The following is a 23,794-nucleotide window of genomic DNA, read 5'->3' as shown; positions in this document are numbered from 1 at the left end:
AGAACAGGCAGAACTATTCTATGGTGCAAAAAACTCAGAACAATGGCTGCTGGGGTTGAAGGGGCTAGAGTTAACCAGAGAGGACTATGGAGGAGCTTTCAGGGATGATAATACCCTCTAGCCTTATTCTTTTTCAAGAATAACAGCTTTGGGTGTTTAGATCATTTAGGTTTCCATTGTAGAGGTCAGTTTTGAAAGAGCAGCTTCTGGGTTCTGATTGGAATTGCTTTTGACCCACGGTCGGTTAGTGGAGAAGCAGGCAATTCCTGTGCGCCAGACTCCTGTCAGGTTTTGAACACATCAGAGAACAGAATGTCCCCTGCTGCAGTACCTTCAGGGGGACTTTTTGTTTCTTTGTTTTGGGGTGGGGCTTATTTGTTTAAATTTCTGGTGCTGCCCTCAGAACTGATTCCTAGAGGTGGAATTATTGGGTCAAAGAATACAAATGGGGCTAGCTCAGTGGCAAAGTGCTTGCCTAGCATGTGTGAGGCACTGGGTTCAATTGATCCTGAGCACAGCATAAAACTAAGTAGAGGTGTGCTGTCATCTACAACTACAACAAAAATAAAATAAAAAAAAATAAAAATGAACAGTTTAAGGCTCTTTAATGTTGGCCAGAGGGCTCTAAGGCAGGCGTTGGTCTTATAGGACTGAGCGCTGTGCTCAGCTCAAAGGGCTAGAACTGAGGGCCCAGTCAGCCGCCACCTTGAAGCGCTTCATCCAGCCAGAGAGACAGGCTGGCCATTCATGGGACAGTTTGAGTCCATCCAGTGTCTATAATAAAATCCAGATGAAGCAGCCAGTGTCCATACAGCAGCCCTCACGGGAAAGAAGTCTTAGCAGAAGCGGCAGCAGGGAAGTGCCTGGACGAGGAGTAGGCCTGGGGGTGTGGGCGAAGCCTGGATGGACGAACAGGAGGGAAGGAGGCACTTCAGGCCTAGCTGCATGGAGAGAGGGACAAAAGGTACTTGTTCTCCATGCGACCAGTCGGCTGCTATGGAGGGTATGGGCTCAGGGCTCCAGGAGGTGGACTGCAGGGAGCCAGAGCAGTCGCCGTGGGGGCCCTGGGTGCTGGGCCTCTGGCTTGGCCACAAGATAACGGAAGCACCTTCTACCTGGCTTCCCTCTTCACAGGTGCTGGGCTGTGCTGTGGAGCTCCCTGATGTCAGCTGCAAGCGGTTTCTGGATCAGCTCATCGGATTCTTCCATTTTTACAATGGGCCTGTTTCCCTGGCTTATAAGGTACAACTGTGATGTCTAGTCATGCTAAGCCTCTTCAGCGAGACAGTGTTCCCAGAACACAGCTTACCCACTGGGGCCCGATACTCTTCACATAGACCCTCCGTGTCCAGTGACCAGGTCAAGGGCCTCTTGAGCCCCCTCAGATGCCCATGTTTCTGAGTACTTGTCACCTCTGCTTCCCCTGGGATGGTTAGATAGAGCAGGCTCTGGTCCCCTGCTTCCCCAGAAAGTGCCCTGGATCTGTAATGGGGCTGGATAGCAGGACGGGGGCGGGGGGGACTTCAAAACAGGCCCTCCCTCTGGCTGGTTTTCTGTGCTATGAGCAACATTCATGGTATCTGCCAAAATCTGTCCCTCCACATCTCAGACAGTGACCTCAGACTGTTTCTGTGACAGAGCCGTTCTCAGGAAGAACTAAGCTCGCAGTGGAACACCTTCATCCAGCGCGTTCTGAGCAACACTAGCGATCTGCACAAGATATTCAATTCCCTCTGGAACTTGGACCGAACCAAGGTATCTGCCTCACCCTCCTCATTCTGTGTGCACAAGAACAGAGCCTCTGGACACCGTCCAGAAGTGTTCCTTAGAGAACGCTAGAGAACTGGCTGGATGGATCACTCCCTGGCAAGGCGGTTGGGAAGCCTTATACATGGCCCCTGGGCTGCTGCTCCTTAGCCATGAAGTAGGCTGGGCCAGGCCACTTGCAGAGCCACTGCCCTCATCCATGAAGGGGTGTCGTGATCCCACCTTGACGGCTGCTCTGATGGTACGGTGAGGCTGGGTCTCAAATGTCACCAAGAAAATACTCAGTAGAGGGAATACCAGGCCAGTCGTGGTGGTGCATACCTGTGATCCCAGTGACTGAGGAGGCTAAGGCAGGAGGATCTTGCAGGTTCGAGGCCAGCCTGAGCACCGTAGTGAGGTCCTGTTTCTAAATAGAAAATAAAGGTGTCTGGGAGTTTGGCTCAGTGGCCAAGTACCCCTGGGTTCAATCTCTGGTTCCCACCTGCCCCCTCCCCCCACCACACACACACAAAAGGAGCACCATGTTGGTGTTCTCAGAAGTATGAACTCAGGAACCCACAGGTCCCTTGCCAATCCACAGGTTCCATGTTACCATCATGAAGGCCAGGACTGTGACCTTGCTGTGTCTGAGAGGGAGATGGGGAGGTTCTGCCATCCCCCTGTCTTGGGAGCTCATTGCAGCCCGGCTGCTCTGTGGCTGGCCTAACCACACCTCCCCCTTAAGAATGAGCCTTCTGAGCCCTGAGTGTCCTGCAGGAGCCCTCCTGGCCTCCCTGCTGTAGTAAGTGTGTCCTGCGCAGGGTGTGGCGCTGTGACTCTGCTTGACCTGGGGAAGGATTTTTCCTGGGGGACTGTAGTCTCAGGCCATGAAAAAATAGACGTAACTCCTTCACAGGGTTCTGCTCCAGGACTTGGCTCCATTCACACTGGGCTGTGACAGCTCATGGGCACTTGCAGGTGCTGGCCACCAAGCAGGCAGGGGGTGTTTACCAGGAGGAGGCTGTGGGGTTCGCAGGATGTTCTTGTCATTTTGGGAACTTATGAGCAGTTTACTCTTTTGGGTTTTTTTTTTTTTGGGGGGGGGGTTCGAGGGATTGAGCTCAGGGGCTCTCAACTACTGATCCCCATCCCCAGCCCTATTTTGTATTTTATTTAGAGAGGGTCTCACTGAGCTGCTTAGCACCTCACCGTTGCGGTGACTGGCTTTGAGCGTCCTGCCTCAGCCTCCCAAGCCTCCCAAGGATGATAGGCAAGTGCCATCGAACATGGCTGACAGTTGGCTCTTTCAAAGGCAGTGTAGCTGAGCTGAGTTGGCCTAAGGAAGGCCACGGTGCCTGTGTTTTATGTGACGGCATTGAGTGATGGGCTCTGCTCAGTGCTAGTCGGGTCTCCCCTCCCTGGGGCTGTGCTGCATAGTGCAGGGCAGACAGGTAGGTTTTGCTGACTCTGTGACCTGCATTTGGAGGGCATGCTCTCCTCTGTTGCTGCCACCTGGTCTTAGTATTGGTAGTCAGGGTCTCCTGAGTGACCCACTTTGTCCTTTAGGAACAGCCATAGGCCATATTTGCTGCATCTTCCAGCTCCCAGAAATGCTGCTTTGTACTAAGAACATGGTGTTTTGTGGCATCAGCAGTTGTGGGAATGGAGAGACAGAGCAGAACCATGGCACGACGCTACCTTTTTCCAGCCTTGGAGTTAGGACCTGCCCATTCGTCCTGTGCAGCCTCTTCCCTGGTCTCCTGGGCTGGTTGTGCGCATGCTTACTGGCGGCTGTGGTCTTGTCTGTGCAGGTGGAGCCGCTGCTGCTGCTGAAGGCAGCTCTCATCCTACAGACCTGCCAGCGCTCGCCTCACGTACTAGCTGGGTGCATCCTCTATGAAGGACTGTGAGTGACCCTGAGCCCCCTCCTCCACCCACACCCCCTGCTGCAGAACTGCCCACAGTGCCTGCGGGGCATGGGCAGGGAGCTTGGTCTCTAGCCAGTCTGTACGGGCTAGTTTGGCAAACATCAGGTAGCTGAGGTTTGACTTGGTGTCTGTCGCCTTCCTGGGGCACATCTGGGACTTGGAAGGTGTTGTGCCCAGGAAAGGAGGGGGCTGTGAGAGGGATCCACGTGGTTCTCAGTGGGGCCTTGCCAGGGTCTAGTGCCAGCACGAAGCCCCCAGGGTTGGCCAGCCAGCCTATGAGCAGAAGGGTCCCCGAAGTCTGCCGTGGCCTTCCTCCTGCTGCCCAGAGGACCCTGTGGCCTTGCTGCATTCAGCTTGCCTCTGTAGAGCAGCCATACACGCCTTTGCCCAGCTCCTTCCTGCCTCATGGCCAAGTCTGCATCCTGATTGGCTTCTGGGTGTCCTCACCCCCCTCACATAGTTGGAGGGCTTCTTCCTAAACCAAAGTGCCTAAGGCTCTCTATGCTCTCCCCGGGCCTCTCCTTCCAGAGGCTCTGCTCTCCCAGCAGGGTGGCCAGGGCCTGGAGCTCCCTACCAACCAGGTGGCTGCATGGCCAGGAATGCTCGGACACTTCCAGATGAGCTCTGGAGGCTGGGCTCTGGGTTTGCCAGTGCCCTGATCCTGCTTCTGTCCCCAGTGCTGTGGCCTTGGGCAGGCTGCTTAGCCTTGGTTCCCTCTCACGGGAAATGGAGACCCTCTGTGGGCCGTGCAGTGAATCGCACGTGTGGCAGGAGGAGGTGGTCCCAGTGCTGGCTGTCCCTGGCCCCTTCCCTGTTCTCAGCAGGATGGCTGTGCCATGGTTTGTGGGGCTTTCAAGCTCACATGGTAACTCACAATCAAAGATGATATTTTGCATTTTCTACGTATTTTTAAATTATATGATTGAATATATGGATGCCCTTATTGTTTAAAAAAAAAAAAAAAAGAAATCCTCCAGCACAGAAACAGCAGAGCACAAAGTCCCTGTCTCTGTCCCCCACTCAGCCCCTTGCAGTCAGCAGTATGCAAATTTTCCTGCACTGGCAGGTCTGTAGGATGAGAGCTGCCTTCACACAGACACATGCATTGATTTTTAAAAATTTTTTTCTATTGTAGATGGACACACCTTTATTTTCTTTTTGTTTTTTTAATGTGGTGCTGAGGATGGAACCCCGTGCCTCATGGTGCTAGCCAAGTGCTCTACCTGAGCTACAGCCCCAGCCCACAGGCATTGATTTTGTCTTTTTCTGCTCTCTACAGAAGGGGGCTCGCAGGCCCCTGGGCTTCATGTAGCGTGGAGGTTGCTCTCCAGGCCCCGTGGTCCACCTGCTCTGTAAGGGCTGTGGTTTTGGTGTTCTGGCTGTGCCACAATCTATGTAATGTCTCTGATTTTTCACGGATAGTTGAGTCACTTACTTGTGTTGAATGTATTTCTCATTTCCCGGTAATTCACGTCCTTTTGCATAGGTCCTCCTATAAGCCTGGTCCAGGGGTCAGGTATGCTAACTATGGATAGGACCCCCAGAGTAGCCTCTGTGAGGGCTTTACTAATTGAACCTCCTGCCAGCCATGTCCCCAAGGCCCTTGACGGCAAGGAAGGATGGGCTCTTTTAAACCCAGAGGTCTCAGTGTGCTGCTTCTCACGGTGCTCCTGTTCCTGTCTCACCCCCAGGATCGTGAGCACCCAGCTGCAGCCCTCGCTCACAGCCAAGGTCCTGCTTCACCAGCCTGCACCTCGGGACCAGGTATGCTGAAGCCCGCCCTCCTGGCCAGAGTGCCTGTCCCGAGCTGGGGGCTGACTTTGAATGCCAGCTGGGCCGGGGCACTTGTGTCCCTGAGTCTCACCAAGACCCCTTGGCTATCAGTGTGGGTCCCTCCAAAGAGGAGTCCTTGGAGAGGCAGAAGTCTCCTTCTGCACGCTGGGCTGGGTTGGCTTTTTTCTCCACCCCAAGTGGGACTCTTGAGACTTTCCCCTGGGATGGCTGTCATGTCAGAGAGATGTCAGGGTTTTCTGGACCTCACTGTAAAGGACGTGTCCTTAGAAGGACCTAGGAAAACAGCAACTCTTAAAACACTTCCATTTGGTGCTCATTCAATTGTGCTGCTAGTAAGGACAGTCCGGCATAGTCCCTGAGAGTGGTGTCGCCCACAGTCGAGCTGCAGGAGGTAACTGTCGCCAGCTCTGCTACATTTTCTTCTAGTCCTTTTAATTTTTTGCCATTCCAAGGATTGAGCCCAGGAGTACTTTGCCACTGAGGCACACCCTAGCCCTGTTTGTTTATTTTTTTGAGACAGGGTCTCACTGAGTTGCCTAGGCTGGCCTTGAGCTTGCTGTCCTTCCTCAGCCTCCTGAGTCACTGGGATCACCCCTGTGAAATCAGACTTTTTAAGGTGTTAGTGGGCTCCGTCCAGGCTCCTCACCCCTATGGGGTGTCCGTTAGCAGAGCCCCTGTGGTAAGCAGTTGATGATGGGGACTTATGGAAACCCGACCCTTTTCCTGACACGAAGCTTCTCAAGATCCACTCTAAGAAAAGACTAACTAGTAAACAGGTTTCCATTCAGAACAATCACAGTAGGATTTGTGAAAGTGAAAAATCAGGTGCCACCTGACTGTCTGCAGGATGTGGCTTGCTCTGGACCAGGGGCCAGATGCTGCTAATAAAGCTTTATTGAACTGCCGTCAGCTCCTGCAGCAGGGCTAGCTGCTGGGGCACAGCCACGTGGCTCTGGAAGCTGGAGAGTGGTTGTCTCGCCCTGTCCAGGAAAGTATGCTCAGCACTGGTCTGAGGTGGGGAGACTATCAACTGTCCATGCAAGTTTACACTTGAGGAGATTTTAGCAGCCATTGAAAATGGCCCGAAGAACTGCGTGTTAGTATTTAAAGTGGAAAAATCAAATATTATGTCTCAAAAGAATTAAAAAAAACCCACAAGGACTTAGAAGAAAAATGCTTAAATATGCTAACAGTATTATTTGCTTGAAGATTAGGGATTATATGTTATTCTTTTTTAAAGCATTTTTGTCTAGAATGAACTTCTGTGTGGCTTGGTAACCTCAAGCAAAAGCATGGCTTTAAGATTCCCAGCAGAGAAAGCCAGCCACGTCATTTCACATGAGTCATTTTGGCTAGAGGAGCAGTCTGTGTTGTGTTTTGGTTTTGTCTTGTTTTGGTGGATCCTTTTGGCACCTTTAGGTTGAGGTTTGAGAAAAAACCCTTCAGTTTCTAGCCTTAATCTTGGACCAGAATAAGCAGGAGATGTGTCTGTCTTCTAGGGCGAGGGTCACAGGCCTGCCCCGTGTCTGCTGTGATGGACTTGGTGTGAGTTCTCGTTGGGGTGGGGGCATGTGTGGCTCCTCTCTAGAATGTGAAGTCCCCAAAGATGTAAAGGAACACAGACCCCCACTTGTTCTTCCTGTGGAAAGACAGGACTGAGCTGGGCCTGAAGCTGGTGGGCGCTGCCTGGCAGCCTGAGAGGCACAGACCCCGCCTCCGCCCAGCCGTGGCAGGAGCCAGCAGCTTGGGGGAGCTTCTGTTCCATCTGCCAGGCTCTTGGCATGTGGCTGGGACAAGCTCCCTGGGCTTGGCCAGGTCCTGTGAGCAGATGGCACAGGTTCCTCACGGTCAGGTCAAGAGGAGCACGCGGCGCCCCGAGCTGACCTGTGTGCCTGTTTGTTTTCAGAGACTCTCCGCAGCAGGGGCTGCCCCACAGGAAGCGGGTAAGTGGCGTGGTGGCATTTGGGAAAGGCACTCTTGTACGCCGCCTTTCACTGGACAAGCCACGTAAAGGCCACCAGTGCCGTATGTTCCTTTCCTCTGCTCTGAAGATTAGGAAAATGGGTCTGGTAGGGCCTGGGGAACAGGTAGTTGCCTGGCTGAGTCCTGATTGTCAAGCTGGAGGTCCAGGCGCACCCTCCCCAGCTCAGTGTTGTGACACCGCATGTTCAGGTTCCAGGGGCTGGCGATGGGGAAAGGGTAAGAAAGGCGGAGACTGCCCAAAGGCCCTTTTGCAGGACACAGAGGTGTCCCCAGAGGACTTGGTTTCATTTTGAGCTCTACTTGAGGGCTGATCCGTGTCAGTTGGAAGCGTTTTTTCCTAGCTTGTGTCTTTTTCTCACTAAGGGCCACTCTACTTTCTTCCACTGACCGTCTCCCTGGTCCACAGCTGGCAGTAGCCTTGTCTGCACAGGCTCTTTCCTTGCTGGTTACAGAAATTGAGCTACAGTTTTGTGGCTTTTCGTCTGGCTGGGGATGCATTTCCAACGCTGCTGTCCAAGCCTGGGGGTGGGGGGCAGGTGGCGGTTGGATGCAGCAACCCAAGGACAGTCCCTGCCTCTGTTTCTCCTGGCCGTGCGGAGAGCTTTCCCACGATGCTTTGCAATTCCAGGAACAGCGTTCCCCCCGAATGTTCTGATCACACCTGTATTCGTGACCGAAGAGGAAGCTGTGAGCCTCCGAGAGTTCCCAGCGGAGCGGGTGCCTGGGTAGGTGAGGAGCTCACAGGGGTTCATCTTGCAGCCCCTAAGACAAACCTGGGACTTCCCACCCTTCCTCAGCCCTCCTGCTCCTACTCTGACCTGCTCGGCTCCATCTGTAACTGCAGGTGCTGGTCACAGGGGTGTGGTGTGGTTAAGAGGACAGTGGGTCCCATGTCCCAGACCTCTTCCTTATCAGCAGGGGACTTTGAGGAAGTCCATTCCCTGCCTGAGCCCCAGCTTATTCAGCCGTCAAGTGGACCCCATAATGTGTGCGTACAGCTCCCAGTAGAGGGCCTGACACACAGGAGACCCTCTGTGCAGGGGGCTGCCATGTGCAATAGGTGATCCTGTCGTCACTGCATGGAGCACCAACCCTGGGCGTTGTCTTCCTTCACTCCTGGAGTTGGTTTCTGTGGGCCCAGCTCCCACTCCTCCCGGGCCTCTCAGGGGTCAGTGCTTCCCTCCCCTCTCCACTGCTGGCCTTCTCATGCCCACTGCCCTCTCCCTAGCTCTCCCACGCCTTCAGCCCGACTCCAGGACACTCCAGCCCAGCATGCTACAAAGAGTCGGGGCACATCTGCCCCAAAGGAACATGCCACCAGGCACGCGGAATCTGTGTCCTGTATGCCAGTGACCACTCCAGCGCCTCTGAGCCCAGGGAGAGCCTGGCCAAGTGGCAGGCAGGAGAATGGGCACGTGCCTGGCCGGGAACTGGAGCCCCTTGTGTCTGCGGGACTGCGCAGCCTGGTCCAGAGCCAGGGTCTTGGGCTCAGCTGCTCGCTGCAGGAGCCAGGCTTTCCCGAGGGAGAGCTGGACTTGTCTGAAGTCCACATTCCAGAAGCTCGTGAAGAAGGACCGTCTTCAGGCCATCTTGCTTTCCCACATGTGTGTGCCCTGGGTGGCAGAGGTCCCTGCAGCCAAGAACCTGTGAATGGTGCCAGCAGTTTGGAGCCCACAGTGCCTGAGGATTCAGCTGTCAGCAGCCGCTTCTCTCCTGCCCCTCCTGAAAAACTCACCCAGAACGGAGTCCTAGAACAGGGCGAGGACCTTCCTGCCACCAGTGGCCACACCCTTGTTCCTGGAGCAGATCCTCTCCCCAGAAGGACCAGCAGGCCCTTGCCACCGCCTTGCCCAGATCCAGGGCAGAGAGAGACTGAGCTGTCTTGCGGGGAGCAGGGTGTGGCTCAGGGTGTTGATGGGGTCCACAGGAGCCTCGAGGGCCCTGGATTGGAGGGCAGTTCAAACTCAGCCAACCCTCAGGGTGACAGGCCCTCTGCAGACAGAGCGGACTGCACGCTGGCCGCAGCAGGGTCCCACACGGGACTTGTGCAGATGAACCTGTACACCCACAGCGTCAAGGGCCTGGTGCTGTCCCTGCTGGCCGAGGAGCCACTGCTGGGAGATGGCGCCGCCATTGAGGAGGTGGTGAGTGTCTCCAGAGCCCCTCCCCAGCCCCCTGTCCTCTCCCTTCCTGCTAGAAATAACGGGCAGGCTGCTCCTCCCCTAGCGGGCTCAACCCGCACAGGGCCTGTGTCTCTGCAGCTGGGCCGAGGGTCGGAGCTGTGTCTGGGGTCTCCTGGGGCAGTGAGGGATGAGCACACGGCGCAGGGCAGCTGCAGAGGTACCCAGATGTGGCTTCTCTCCCACTTCCACTTCCTCTGGTCTCAGTGGCTGGGGTCCCAACTCTCACTCTCCAGGGTGGTGCTGCCCCCTGAGCCTCTGCTTCCTCATCAGTAGCCCAGGGGCAGCGAGATGGTACAGGCAGGGGTGGGGCAGGGCCACTGTGACACTCCTGTGCTGGCCTGGTTTCCTGGCTGCGCAGCTCCAGGTTGCATGCAGGTGGAATCTGCTCTGCAGGGGTTGCACCCCGGGAGTCCCCTAGAAACCCTGCACTCTCACCTCAGCCCCACCACTACACACAGTGACCCACTGTGCCTTCCTAGAGGGCCTGGGGCATCTGAAGTCCTAACTGGCTCTGGAAGGTTCCTCTGCAGTCACTGCATCATCCACACAATGCAATGTGAGCTGACCTTCTCCGGGGCCTGGGCCCACGCTCACGCTGGAGATTCAGTTGCTATAGTAACAGCCGTGCTTTGGTTGGCAGGGAAAGTGCAGCAGGAGGAACAGCAGGTTGAAATTGCTGCAGGGCAGTGGTGTCCTGGGGCTTGTTTTTATTCTTAAATCTATATTATCCCAGGCCCATCTTATTAGCATGCAGGGCTTGTGACCCTCCACAAATGAGCAAGTCACCTTGAAGGTGGAGGATGGGAGGAGGGAGGCTGCACAGAGCTGCCAGCAAGAGCCTGCTCCTCTAGAGCTGCCTGGCTCATCTCCCCTTTCCTCAGACCCTGGAGTCATGGCTTGTGTGCCTCCCGTGTCCACATTCCCCACAACTCTGAGTGACTCCTGCTCCTCCCGCGACAGTGAGGAGGACTAGCGCTGCAGGTGTCCTGGTGCTCTGGCCCACAGTACCAGACCTTGGGATTGTTGTTCTGGAGGCCTGGTGTGTGGGTGTAGTAGACTGGGCAGATCTCTTTCTACTCTGCCCCCAGCCCCACCCCAAGGAAAAAGACCGCCCAGGCTGCTGAGGAGGTGTGTGCTGCACTCGCCTGTGCTGAGCGCGTTCTCCCTCTGACTGCAGCTAAGCTTTGCAGGGTTCCCCCAGGTCATGGCTCCCTTCTCAGGGTAAGAGCTCTGAGCCTGGCGGAGGTAGAAGCCTCATTGCAAGTGGTGGCTCCAGAGTTCTTGCCAGCTGCTTCTTCCTTGTCTCAACCTCTCTGTCCCCGACTCATCTGCCCTTGTCTTGATAGGTGGGAAGGGGGTCTTTGAGGCCATCCATGTTGTTATGACAACAGCCTCCATGAGCGGGTATCTCGGGGAGGCTTGGTGCTGGCTGGGCCCCAGGAAGTGGACAAGCTTTGTGAAAGAAGAAAAGCTCAACTTTTCTAAAGGAGTGGGGGGTGACTGACTTTGACGAGCCTGATGGTTGGAGAGGGGGTTGTTCATCAGAACCAAGGTCTCCCTTACAATCAGGAGAGACCTTTCAGTACCTTTTGGTCCCCGCCCTGCGGAGAACATACTTGACCTGATTTCCCTGCAGCCTGCTGCTGCCGTCTGGGAGGCCAGAACCCTGCAGAATGGTCCAGTACAGCCAGATGGAATAGTGAGCGCACCCCCTTTGAAAGTGCGCCTTGATTATGTCACATGCCACTAAGGTGCCTTTTCGTCTTTTTGCCAGCCTATCTCTTGGTGCATCAATTTCGAGCTCTCTAAGTTTGCAGGGGGTGGGAGGAAGGAGCAGCCAGGAGGCTGGGGTTGGGGTGGCTTCAGAGGGAACCCAGTGGGTTCCCACTAGGGGGCAGCACGGAGCCACTGCTCAGAGCCAAGGCTCAGAGCCCAGGGTAATCTCATTGCCCTTCAAATGCAGTGATGAGGTAAATTATTCATCGCTCTATTAGGACAGTGAGCTGTGTGCGTGGGTCCTGCGGTCGGGTGAGTTTCACAAACTGCCTTGTGGACAAGCACACCCCTCCCCCACAACAGGAAACTGGTGCTTCTGGGTAAACTCGGGCCTCTGTGCTGCTTCCCCAGGGCACATTGTGAGCGTCCAGAAATTGCCAGCTCTGTGTCTCCCGGGCTGTCCTGAGGACTGCCCTGTGAATCAGGGGCTGGGGAACTTGTTACACCCAGAGCCGGAAAGCGGCTTTGTGCAGCTCTCAGTCCTGCAGGTTGTGTGAGAGCCGCGGGCCACAAGTGAATGGGGGTGTGGCCGAGCGCCATAATACTCATTCATCTGACATGGGGACCTCGTATGTTTCCATGCACAGTGTCATTCAGGTGACTTTTTCCCAACCAACTGAAAACAACCCATCCTCGGCTCTCAGGCTGTGCAGAAGCAGGCAGGGCTGAACTGAGGCCAGAGCCCAGTCTGTCGAGCATGGTTCAGCATGAGAGCTTTCTCTTACCTGTGAAGAGTTGTCCCCGTGGCCTCTGACACAATCTTACCATGAACTGTGCACAGTTAAGTGGTTTTATCTTGAGTACAAGTTAGAAGATTCTGGAAGCAGAGCTCCAGGCCTGTAGGGAAAATGGATTTTGACATAGCTCTCTTTTCTGTTGTCCCTCCCTCTGGGCACCAGCTCAAGTTGTGAGGGATGGCTGTTGGCAGGTTCCCAGGGTCCAGAAACTTCCTACAGAACTGTGGCTTCAGCTCCTGGTGGACGCTCATAGGTGCCCACGTAGACTCACATGCCCACACCTGTTCCAGAGCCAGGCTCGTTAGCACACAGTGCTGTTAGGTATCCCAGAAATCCGAACACAGAGCCCGTACTTGTCTTTCCTGAGCACATATCCTTTTGTTGAACTCTGCACCTCAATTTGAACAGAGAGCACAGAAGTGGAGAGTGCCCAGCACTGGCCGTGCCCATGTGTTCACCTCACAGGTGTCTGCCGAGCACCTGCCGGGAGCCAGGCTCTCTCTTGGGCATTGGGTGCAAAGATGAGTGTGTGAGATGAACCATGCACATCAAATCTGTGGACTCCACGAGGCATTCTAAGACTTTGGAATAGAAAAACTCATCTGACTCCAGTGCACGCTCTCCAGGAGATGCATTTGCATCTCTGCACTTTTTGCATGCCCCTGGTTTTTTGTTGAAATAGTCCATCGGCGAGTTGTGTGTGCACGTGAAAGATTCCACTTCTTAATTTCTTTTAGTACTGGCATTGAACCCTGGGGTGCTCCACCACCGAGCCACATCCCCAGCCCTTTTTATTTTTCAATTTTGGGAAGACATTTCAGTGAGTCGCAGAGGCTTGCCGCAGGCCTCTCTCGTTGCTGGGTTGCAGGTGTGCACCACCAGGTCTGACTGTGTCCTGCTGCTTTGATGATGGGCATGTTCACTTTCTGGACTGAATGAAACTGTCCTGCCAGAGGCGCTCTGGGGCGCACAGAGGACTGTGTCTGGGCTGTTTCTCCAGCGCATGCACCAGTCAAGTGGTGTTCTCATTCTGCACATGAACAACGAATGGAGCCTAGAAAATTCTGTGGCTTGCCCTGGTCATCTGGCTGGGAGGAGAGGGAGCCAGGATGTCCTTTGCCTGGGAACTGCCCAATGCTCAGGAATAGTGGCCTTCTTGTGGCTGAAGCAGCCCCAGGAGGCCCATTTTAGCAGAGTCTGTCAGGACGTGACTGATGTCCGTCCAGCCCTGAATGGGACTTGAAGAACCCCACACAGCAGTTAGGGTGAGGAGAGCAGCCCATGCTGCAGCACTAGGATTAAAGCATCCAGTACTATTTATGGTTTGATCCCATAATTGTTATATAAAGAATAATTAACAGGGCTCAGTGACACCTATAATCCCAGCAGCTCAGGAAGCTGAGGCAGGAGGGTTGCTAGTTCAAAGCCAGCCTCAGCAATAGTGAGGAACTAAGCAACTCAGTGAGACCCTGTCTCTAAATAGAAGACAAAATAGGGCTGAGGATGTGGCTCAGTGGTCAAGTTCCCCTGAGTTCAATCCCTGGTACCCCCTCCCCCCAAAAAAAAGTATAAATAGAGCAGTGCAGTCCAGTTTGTTCAACAGTTTTTACACACTGCTGCTCCACCAGGAGTTTTGAAAGTATAGGTGCCTGGGCCTCCCCTCCTGTGGGCCTTCCTCTTCCGAATCACCCAGCACAGAAAGCCACACTTGTCAGCCTTTCTGGGAGTGGCACATTCTGGAGGCACCAGAGTACTTAGCTCCCTGTGCCCACTGTGGGACTCCACAAGGCCACGTCAGAATCTCCCGCTAGTGGTCCCAGGCCATTTATGTTAAGGACCCCTGGGAGTTGCCAGTGGGAGACACGCAGAGGGAGGTGGGGGGGGCATTCAGGGGGGTTGAGGACTAGTGAGATCATGAGCAGCTAACTTGTTTAGTTGGACACAATACCTTCATTTATTTTTATGCGGAGCTGATGAGGGAACCCAGACCTTCGCACCTGCTGGGCTGCTGGGCAAGCGCTCTACCGCTGAGCCCCACCCCCATGAGCAGTTTTTCTCTGCTGTTTTTTCTTTTTAAATTCCTTTTTACTCACTTTTCCTTTCCTATTTTTCCACAATATGATCCTTTTAAACATCAGAACATAGGGTGCAAGTACTTCCTTAAAAGCCGCTAAAGCGCCGCTCAGAGTTCATTTTTGCCTAATCAGGCAGCCCCTGGGAGCTCCTGGCAGGATGAATTTTAAACCAAGTCCAGGGCAAACCCAAGGCCCAGCTGGCCGCCCGTGGTCCCTGCAGCCCCGGCCTCTCCCCGCCCCCTGCAGTACCGCAGCAGCCTGGCGTCCCTGAACGGGCTGGAGGTGCACCTGGAGGAGACGCTGCCTGCCGAGGAGGCGGGCCCCGCCCGCAGCACCTACACCTTCACGCACTACGACCGCGTCCAGAGCGTGCTCTCAGGTAAGGGCCGCCGGCGGGCTGGCGAGATGGGGCCCCTCCAGGGTGCGCAGCCCTGGGACCTGTGTGGCTCACCTGGCAAACACTCCTTCCCTTGCTTGTCCTTTTTTTTGGAAGATGGGAGGGGGACTGATGGTTTCCCATTTTGAGAGGCGTTGCACTTGGGCAGGTGTCTCTGAGGTCTACCCCACAGTTTGGGATCTCTGTAGGAGCCGGTGTTACTCTAGGGCCCCAATAGGCCCGCCCCCTGCACCTGGTCCCCGCCCCCGTCACGGCCCTGAGCTCCGGCACCACTCAGGTCCCGCACAGGACTTAGGGCCACGGGAGGAGGGGTCTGCTCTTCACCATCTCTGTCCTCTCCTGCCAGCGAACCTGCCACTGGCGGCCACCCCCCAGGACCGCCGCTTCCTCCAGGCCGTCAGCCTCATGCACTCGGATTTTGCCCGGCTGCCCGCGCTGTACGAAATGACCGCCAGGTGAGCCTCCCCCATGCCCCAGAGCACCTCACCCCCGGAAGCCCATCCTGATTACTCTCTCCAAGGGCTCCCTTTACCTGTTCCATCGCTGCCACCTCTATTCCCAGGCAGTCACGTGATAGGGCTTTCCTGGGTCCCTCCCTGTCATGGTTCTGTGCCTGTTCCTAGGGAGGAGGCTGGCTGTTCGCTGGCCACAAGTGGTATTGAAATAGTGTTGCTCTCTTTCTAGTTTAAAAAAAAAAAGCGATAGGGGCTGGGTTGAGGCTCAGTGGTAGAGCACTCACCTAGCATGCATGAGGCACTGGGTTCTATCCTCAGCACCACATAAATGTAAAATAAAGATATTGTGTCCACCTAAAATTTAAAAATATTAAAAAAAAAACAGCGATAAAAGCATTCATAGTTGGCCACTTGGCACACACCTGTAATCCCAGCATCTCGGGAGGCTGAGGCAGGAGGATCTCAAGTTCAAAGCCAGCCTCAGCAACTTAAGGAGGCTCTAAGCAACTAAGTGAGACCCTGTCTCTAAATAAAAATATAAAAGGCTGGGATGTGGCTGAGTGGTCAGTGCCCCTGAGTTCAGTCCCTGGTACCAAAAAAAAATAATAATAATAATAAGCACGTCAACTTCTTAGAGACCTGTGATGTGTGCTTTCTCCCTCAGCCGTCACACACCCAAGAAATAACCGCATTTCTGAGTTTAGTGTGTTACTGCAGTTTTATTTTTATTTTAAATGTGTTAATATCCTTCTAGGAAATAGTGTCCTCCTAGTGCACTGTTTCCTGGTTGCTGTTTCTCATGGTCACACCTCTTGAGCACACCCCTGCCGGTAGAAACAGTCTGCCAATTATTGTAATTTGCAGTGTGAGGCAACCTAATTGTTTTTCCTTTCTACGAGCTTCTGTTAGGAAACTGTAAGCAGGAAACAAGGCAGGTGAGAGGGTCAGAGTGGGAGTGCCTTGTAATGATTTGGGTCATTTTTGTATTGTCTTTTCTGTGTGTGGTATTGTGTCTTGGATCCAGGGGGCCTCTACCACTGAGCTACATGCTAGCACCTTTTATTTTTTATTTTTTAAATTGGAGGCAAGGCTTTACCAAATTGCTGAGGTCTCACTAAATTATTAAGGCTGGCCTTGAACTTGTAATCCTCCTGCCTCAGCCTCCCAGGCCGCTGGGATAACCAGCGTGTGCCACCATGCTGGCTTTTCCCCCATTTTGAAGATGAGGAAGTTAAAGCACATATAAGATCAGCCACTTACCACAGGGTCACCTTCTTGTTCTGTGGCAGGGCTGGGATTTGAACTTATGATTCTGAAGTGCACGTTGTTCCCCTCAGGTTTCAGCTGGGGGCAGTGTGGGCAGGTGGGGCTGTGGGCCTTGGGCCCACTGAGGCACAGGTTTCTTGGCAGGGATGACGTAACCGTCTTATGCCTTGCTTGAGCACCAGGTATTTCCCTGCCTGGTGCCGCTGGGTTGGCGTTTCTGTCTTCCCACCCTAGTGCGTCTTCCTGCTGTAGCTCAGGGCTGCCCCACGGGCCACCTGGATGTGATCTGCATCTGCAGTCAGTGGCTGGGACCTGCTTGTGCTGGGGCGTATGACGTTCTGTGGGAGGTGGCAATGAGTGAAATGTCAGCATCTGCTCCACCAGCTGCTGGGGGCTGCGACATGCCACCTGCCTTGGAGCCAAGAGGGCCTTGATGCTAAAACATCACACGCTGGGAGGTGGTCTTCCTGCTGATGGGGGCAGCAGCCGCCTGTCTTGAACACTTGCTGTGTGCTGAGAAATTCACTTCTGTATTTCTACCATGTGACCTTTAAAACACCTTCGGTGTGGGGAGGCCGTGTCCTTGGTGCACAGGAGAGTGAGGACTCAGAAAGGTGGTCTCAGCACAGGGCACACAGCCAGGGAGCAGCGGGGCTGGGATCAGCGCCAGGTGTGTGTGATCAGGCCCTGTTGTACCTGCCAGGCCCCAGTGCCTCTCACAGCCGTGAGGCGCCCGTACTGCCCTTCCACAGAGGCCAAGACTCCCTCGCTCCCTCAGGCCCCTGGGAGGAGCCAGAGGAGGGAGCCCATGAGCCCTGAGCCTCCCCTTCATGATGGATCTGGGGAGACAGGCCAGTGGGGAACTAGGTTGAGATGGAAGGAAGCAGGTGCCAGGGGGTCACCGATGGGGCCTCCTCTGTGTTGTGCCCCTGTCCCTCCTCTTCTGTGTCCCCAGGTTTCCTGCTGCCACTGTCATATCCCCCTATCCTGTAACCACGCTCCCCCAGCCCATCTGGCCTTCCCTAGGTCCTCCCATCTTCCTCCTATGCTGCCATTGCTTCATTGGAAAGGAGGGCAGCTGGGACCCTGCGCCAGGTGTCTAGCGGGACAGTCCTGCCACTCTCGAGGCTGACTTGGGGAGTGAGCAGAGGCTCTGGGAACGGCCGAGGGCCACAGGGAGGCCACCCTTCTGCTTGAGTCCATAGCTGCTCCTGCCGGCCCTGGGTGCAGCCCTTCCCGGCTGCCGAGGACTGTCCCAGCCCCCTGGGAGTTGAGAGAAGGGAAGACGGTCATTGGCACTGAGGCCTGTAACTCAAGTGAACAGAGTCCCAACCCACATCAGATGACACCCCAACCACTGGGTGGGCCCTGTGTGGGCTGCGAGGCCCAGGGCGCCACGGGCTGCTTCCCCTCCTTCCCCAGGAACGCCTCCACCGCCGTGTTCGCCTGCTGCACCCCCGCCCAGGAGACCTACTTCCAGCCTCTGGCAGCCGTGGCCCGGAGCTCCGGCTTCCCCAGCCCCGAGGACAGCGCCTTCAGCCTCCCCGGCCGAGCCAGGCAGAAGCTGCTGAAACACGGGGTGAACTTGCTCTGAACTGTGTCCACAGCCACAGGGTCTGAGGAGCAGTGACCTTGAACAGCGCCAGCAAGGGGAGCTCTGCCCTCAGTGAGGCCTGCGCCGTCTGTTCCTCGTGGAGTGCCCCGTTCCTGGGAAGGGGCCCCAAGTGCCACTCCCTTCCCAGCCTGGGCTGTGGGTAAATGGGGGTCCTCGGGGTCTGCAGACGTGGCGCAGTTTGGTAAGCGCCCTGTTTGGCCATATGGGGCCAGGATGGCTGCTAGGTCCTTGTACCAAAGAAGCTCAGGGTTGGTTGTTTCCCTGTCACCCTGGGCCGGAGGCTTTTGATGTCCCTGCTTCTGTTCATCCCAGCCTGAAGGGTGCTGCAGTCTGAGTTGGCATTGTATTCTGGAACCTAATTGTCCCCAGTCCAGGGTGTTTGTTCAACCCCATCACAAGGTGGGCAGGGTGAGGTGTCCCGATGAGGAGGGGGGTCTGTTACCAGCTGTCCCCCTCATTTCTCAGGTCTCGCCCTCCTCCAGGGAGGGGCTGCAGTCTGACAGTGCCAGAGGAGCCCCGACTGCAGGTGGCACTTCAGAAGATCCACAGTGGAGGAGGGAAGGGCAGGGACAGCAGGACCAACCTTGCTGCCTTCGTCAGGAGCAGCTCTGTGGCTGCTTCCTTCCGTTGGTGTCCCCAACGGGAGTTCCCATGACCCTCAGGGCAAAGCAAGACCGAGTTCCCAGCAGCTGTGAGGGGGAGAGTGGACCTTCCCCTGGCAGAGCCCCTGCAAGGTGGTCAGGCGCTGGGGTCCAGGACACGGGTCAGAGCTGTCCAGGTTTGCTGGAAACACCGAGATGCCCTTAGGACTCCTGGTGGAGCAAGTCATGTTGGGAGCAGTGGTGTCGATGACCTGTTGTCTTTTCTTGAAACAAGTTTCCAAGGGCTAAAAATAAAACACATGTCAAAGAGTTGTCAGTGGCTGAAGAGTGACATTTCTAGTGGCTCCACCATGTTCATGTGAGGTGTATGCACAGGGCACCCCCTGGTGTCGGCGTGGCTCCCAGAGCCCCCATCATGCTCCAGTCTAGGACGCCGAGGACACCGTCACCCTGCATAATGAGGGACTGACGACAACGAGGAGGGCCTGCCCTTGCTCAGCGTGGACAGGACTGTTTCTCCAGGTGACTTTGATATGTGGTTGGTTGAATTCACAGGTGGCCGTGCCGTGAGCACAGGGGCAGCCGTGGTCTCTGCTGTGCCCGTGCTTTTCCTTCCCTGCGATCCTTGTGGCCAGGAAAGGAGCCACGCGCAGGGACCAGCCCTCTGCCGGGGAGGAGCTGTGGCCTCTGCGCCTGTGAGTGCCAGTTCCTTAGGCCCACGTCACCTCCTCTCCCTAGGGTCCCTCCCGCCACTGCAGGTGATGGAGGAGGCTGCTGCCTCAAACTAGGATAAACTCGCACTGTCCTCTGCTGGGGTTTCACTCCTGTTTCCATGCCGGCCCCTCAGGCACGCCCCACAGCAAACTTGGCTGCAGTTCCTGCCTTTCCTGGCGGGGGCGCTCAGGAGCAGCCTTGCTCTTCCTTTTGCTAATGGAGCCTCTGGAACTTGGAACCCAGTCTCGAACTTGGTGAAATCACGACCTGTTACCGTGTTATGTGGCGGAAGTCACGAGTCCAGAGCCATCTCATGGCCTCCAAGCAAGCCGTGCTTCCTAAGAATGTCCTTGGCTGCCTCTTGCCTAGGGCTGAATGTCAGCCACCCAGCCAGCCTCGGGTCCCAGTCTTAACTTCACAAACCTCCCTTCTCACCCAATTCCACAGGCTGCTTTGGATACAAAATATATCCGTTTCTTAGAAAGCAGGACAGCAGGCAGCCAGGGCTTCCTGTGAAGGCCCACCCCAAAGCCGAGTCCTGACCACAAAGGGTGCGCTGAAGTGCGAGGACCGCAGAGGCCCCCCTGGGCCGTCCTGAGGCAGGCCTGTGCCTTAGTGGACCAGCCGCCCCGTGAACCTGCTGCAAGCACATCCTCCAGCCCCGTGCAGCCCCCAGAATGCCAACCCAAGCCACTGTCCCGACCTACATAAATTGAGGTGTAATACATGCACTTGAAGCCCCTGTTGTAACGTGGCACAGCAGGACAAGACACACATGCACGCCTATCTCCACACACCTGTCCAGGTTCCAGTTGTAGGCCAGGGACCTCATCCCCACCCAGCCACGCTGCTCATCACCCTGGGCTCAGAGCTTCAGTTGGGATCCCAGCTACCTGCGGTTCCTCCTCGCAGACCCGGGCTGGACAGCCACAAATTGTGAGCTCGCCCGCATCTTCCACAAGGCCCAGACAGAGCTGGTACAGATGGCCAGCTGGTCTCCCTTGCCTCCCTCTGGGACCTGCCCTGGTGGCTTTCCACTCACCCCCCTCCTCAGAGTGGGCTTCCTCCCATGGTGGCTCCCAGAGGCCCAACTGTCTCCTGCTGCCAGTTACCTGGGCCTGCCATGCCCAGCTTCTTGGGGACAGGTGCCTGTGGCCTGCCGGGAGCCCTGGGTCAGACTACCATGGGGAAGGGATGCTGGGGGAGAATCCCTCCCTGGTCCTAGGGAAGGGTGGGAGCGGGAAGAAAGGGCACCCCCTCACACCAGTGCTGATTTAGTATCCTGGGAGTGGCCCCCAGTGTGAGACAGGCCCACGGGTGCCTCCTGTGTGGTAACCCTTTGCCAACAGAGCCTCAGGCAGGCAGCCTGGGGGTATGGAAAGGCCCCTGAAGCCCACCCTCCTGGGGTTGAGGTCCCAGCACAGGCAGCCACGGAGCCTCTGTCCTGTGCCCAGAGCCCCAGAGGTCAGGGAGCTGCAGCGTTATCGCCAAGGCTAGGTGACAGTGGCTTAGAAGTGGCAGGAAAAAGAATGCCCAACCCCCAGCTTCCTGTCCAATGTCTCAGGCATCTGGGGCTCTGAGCGACAGCCACAGGCCCACGCCCTCAAAATGAGTGAGAGCAGAGACCCCGGGGGCCACACAGCATGTTCCTGCAGCAGGAGCACTGCCCGCCCTCCTGTGGCGGCAGGGCAGGTGGCCTGTATGGGACGGTCACGCTGGCTTCACTGGCCTCACAATCTAGAATGCTGCTGTAGAGCCTGCAGAAGCCATGGGAGGGGGGGAGCAGGAGGCTCTGATGGGGTCAGTCCCTGCAGGGTTCCTGCCCTTGTGCACTGTGGGACTCAAGTTCCTGGGAGAGATTAATAGTGGCCTTCGGATTCCCACTGGGAAAGGCCCTTTGTTCCCTAGGGAAACACTGGCACCTAGTCAAGCTGCCTCTTCCCCCTGAGGAAGCATCTAGGCATCCAGTACTCCTGCCACCACCACAGTGACAGTGACAGACAGTGTGGTAGCTAAAGGAGACTGGCTTTTTTTTTTTTTTTTTTGTACCAGGAGTGCTTGACCCCTGAACCACATCCCCGGCCCTTTTTACTTTTTATTTAGAGACAGGGTTTCAGCAAGTTCCTTAGGTCCTCGCTAAGTTGTGAGGCTGGCCTCAAACTTTTTGTCCTTCTGCCTCCCAAGCTGGGATTACAGGTGTGCACCGTGGTGCCCAGCGAGACTGGGATCCTTGTTGAAGTCCCCCTCACTGGTGTTTCTCTTGGTGGAGGTGTCAGGAAGCCCGCAGCTACTGGAGGCTGGGAAAGGTAAGGAATGGACCCTGGAGCCCGCAGAGGGTGGGTATGTGACTATGAACACGTGGAATGAGGTCCAGTTAGACTGATCTTGGACGTCCAGCCTCCAGAACCGTGACAATGAATCTCGTTTGCTTTAAGACACTGAGATCATTTGTTACAGCAGCCAAGGAAACTAATACACCCGCCTGCAAATGCAATACTGGTGCTGGTGATTCCAGGCGCCCGTCCTTCCAGAGGGCAGTGCGGGCAGTGGGAGAGGTGGCCCCCACGAAGGGCCATGCAGGGCTGCAAGGTCTGGGCCAGGAGGAGACTTTAAGCTTGGGTGGCTTGGTGTGGTTTCAGCAGAAGGGACGCTGGCTCCTGAGAGAGAAGCAGGGCGAGAGGCAGCCCTTCCCCCCTGTCCCGCCGTCCTGGTGGCTGGGAGGAGCACTTCCAGGTAAAGGCCTGGGTCCTGGCCAGAGCCCTGTGGGCAGGTGGCAGGTACAGATTGGAGGCGCTTCCTTCCCCCGAGGTCTGCAGAGCTGCTGCCAGGGGCTGTCCCTCCTGGAGCACGCAGGCTTTGGTGTCCCAGAACTGGGTCCAAATCACAGCTCCACACCTTACTGCCGTGGAAATCAGGGTCGGTCACTTTATTTCTCTGACCCTTGTGTCCTCTTTGATAAAACAAGGGGCTTGGTGTCTTGTGGACCCTCAGCAGAGGAGTGTCCTGAGAAGGCAGACCACCGTCCCCACCCAGTGTCAGGCAGATGTCCAGAACCTGGTGGGCAGCCCTCTCTCGGTCTCCATGGGTAACTGGTTCCAAGACCCCAGTGGACACCAAAACCCAGGGACATGCAAGTCACTTCCAGCACAGGGGTCACACAGCCCCCTGTGTGCTTCAAGCCATCTCTAACTTACAACAACTAACGCAGTGTCAACGCTGGGTGAACGGTCGTGGCCCGTGTTGTTTAAAGAACAATGACAAGAAGTCAGTACAATTTTTTTTTCCAGAATAGTTTTGACCCAGGTCGGTTGAATCTGACGAGGAACCTGTGGACAGAGGCTTGGATCACTGGCTTCTCATTCCAGCTCCCGCCGGCCACAGGCTCTGTTCCCAGTGACTGCTCACGCTGAGCCTGGCTTCCTCGTGTGTTAAGGGTGTGTGACTCTCCCTGTCCGGGCCACAAGGATCTAATGGCATGATGCAGAAGGACCCTCATGGGGCGTGCTCTCTGTGCTTGGAGAAAACACTCTATGAACCTGGGGTGGTTCAAATACAGGGTGTGGGGAGCAGAAGGCAGGGCGGGGAGGCAGGGACGAGGACCGACAGGACACCTGGGAAGGAGGCAGAAGTCCCCAGTCCTCCTCTCCTGCCACCTAATGCCATAGTCTGCTTGAGGGTTGTCATGCCTTCTGTCGGCACCTCTGTAAGGTGTGGCCGTTTTCTGTCCTGTTCCTGCATTTACATCGGTCAGCAAGTCAGCGAGGAGGCCAATGCTAGGGAAGGCTGCAGAGCGGGCGAGATGGTCCTGAGAACAGCACTTACGACTTGGCTTGGGCTCTTCCTCTTTGTGTCTAACACACACACACGTGCAGTCCCTCCCCTCCTCCCAGAACCTGCCTGATCGTTGTTCTGTTCGAATCTCACGCTGTGCCTCTGAGAGCAGGCGCCAGGCCCCACAGACGAGGCGTGCAGTGGAGGAGGACGTCTTGGTGGCTACGGATAGAAACCACAACTCAAGCTTGGCTCAAGAATAAAAAGGGAGCGGGTGTGGTGGTGCATGCCTGCCATCCCAGTGGCTCAGGAGGCTGAAGCAGGAGGATCAAGAGTTCAAACCAGCCTCAGCAATGGTGAGGCCCTAAGCAACTCAGTGAGACCGTCTCTAAATAGAAAATAGGGCTGGGGGTGGGGCTCAGTGGTCGAGTGCCCCTGAGTTCAATCCTTGGTATTCCCCTCCCTCACAAAAAAAAAACAGCTGTCCCTTTAGAAGCTGGGTTCAGGTGCCCAGGGCCACATGGGGACAGAGCCGATGCCACTCTCCAGCCAGCTTGTTTCCAAGACCTTCCCATCCTGGCCCTTCAGAGCAGAGCCCCTCAGCCTCAGCTGCACGTTAGAATATGACAGGAAACGAGTCACAGGGCAGCCTGCTGCCAGGGGCCACCCTGAAGAGGCCCCTAGTTTCAACCCCTGGTATCCCCCCAGGGAAGGTGCCCTGGCATGCGGGGCAGTGGGGGGTACAGTGTGTC

The 23,794-nt window shown here is 55.8% G+C and overlaps 1 protein-coding gene across 3 annotated transcripts in view; it reads left to right on the top strand.

The window, feature by feature from the left end:
- Positions 1-18,869, top strand: part of Hps4 (HPS4 biogenesis of lysosomal organelles complex 3 subunit 2) — a 28,656-nt gene extending 9,787 nt beyond the window's left edge. For all 3 annotated transcript variants that reach the window (XM_078039646.1, XM_078039648.1, XM_078039647.1), the window contains 10 exons: positions 1,135-1,242; positions 1,639-1,755; positions 3,558-3,652; positions 5,366-5,438; positions 7,375-7,411; positions 8,080-8,176; positions 8,680-9,595; positions 14,469-14,601; positions 14,966-15,074; positions 17,763-18,869. In XM_078039646.1, coding sequence (XP_077895772.1) covers positions 1,135-1,242; positions 1,639-1,755; positions 3,558-3,652; positions 5,366-5,438; positions 7,375-7,411; positions 8,080-8,176; positions 8,680-9,595; positions 14,469-14,601; positions 14,966-15,074; positions 17,763-17,934 — 1,857 coding nt within the window. In that variant the 3' untranslated portion in view covers positions 17,935-18,869. The remainder of the gene's footprint in view (positions 1-1,134; positions 1,243-1,638; positions 1,756-3,557; positions 3,653-5,365; positions 5,439-7,374; positions 7,412-8,079; positions 8,177-8,679; positions 9,596-14,468; positions 14,602-14,965; positions 15,075-17,762) is intronic.
- Positions 18,870-23,794: the final 4,925 nt, after the last annotated feature.

This window comes from Ictidomys tridecemlineatus, chromosome 2 (assembly GCF_052094955.1).
Source record: "Ictidomys tridecemlineatus isolate mIctTri1 chromosome 2, mIctTri1.hap1, whole genome shotgun sequence".
Classification (NCBI taxonomy): domain Eukaryota; kingdom Metazoa; phylum Chordata; class Mammalia; order Rodentia; family Sciuridae; genus Ictidomys; species Ictidomys tridecemlineatus.
Note: the sequence above shows the minus strand (reverse complement) of the source record. Positions and strands in the feature narration are given on the sequence as shown.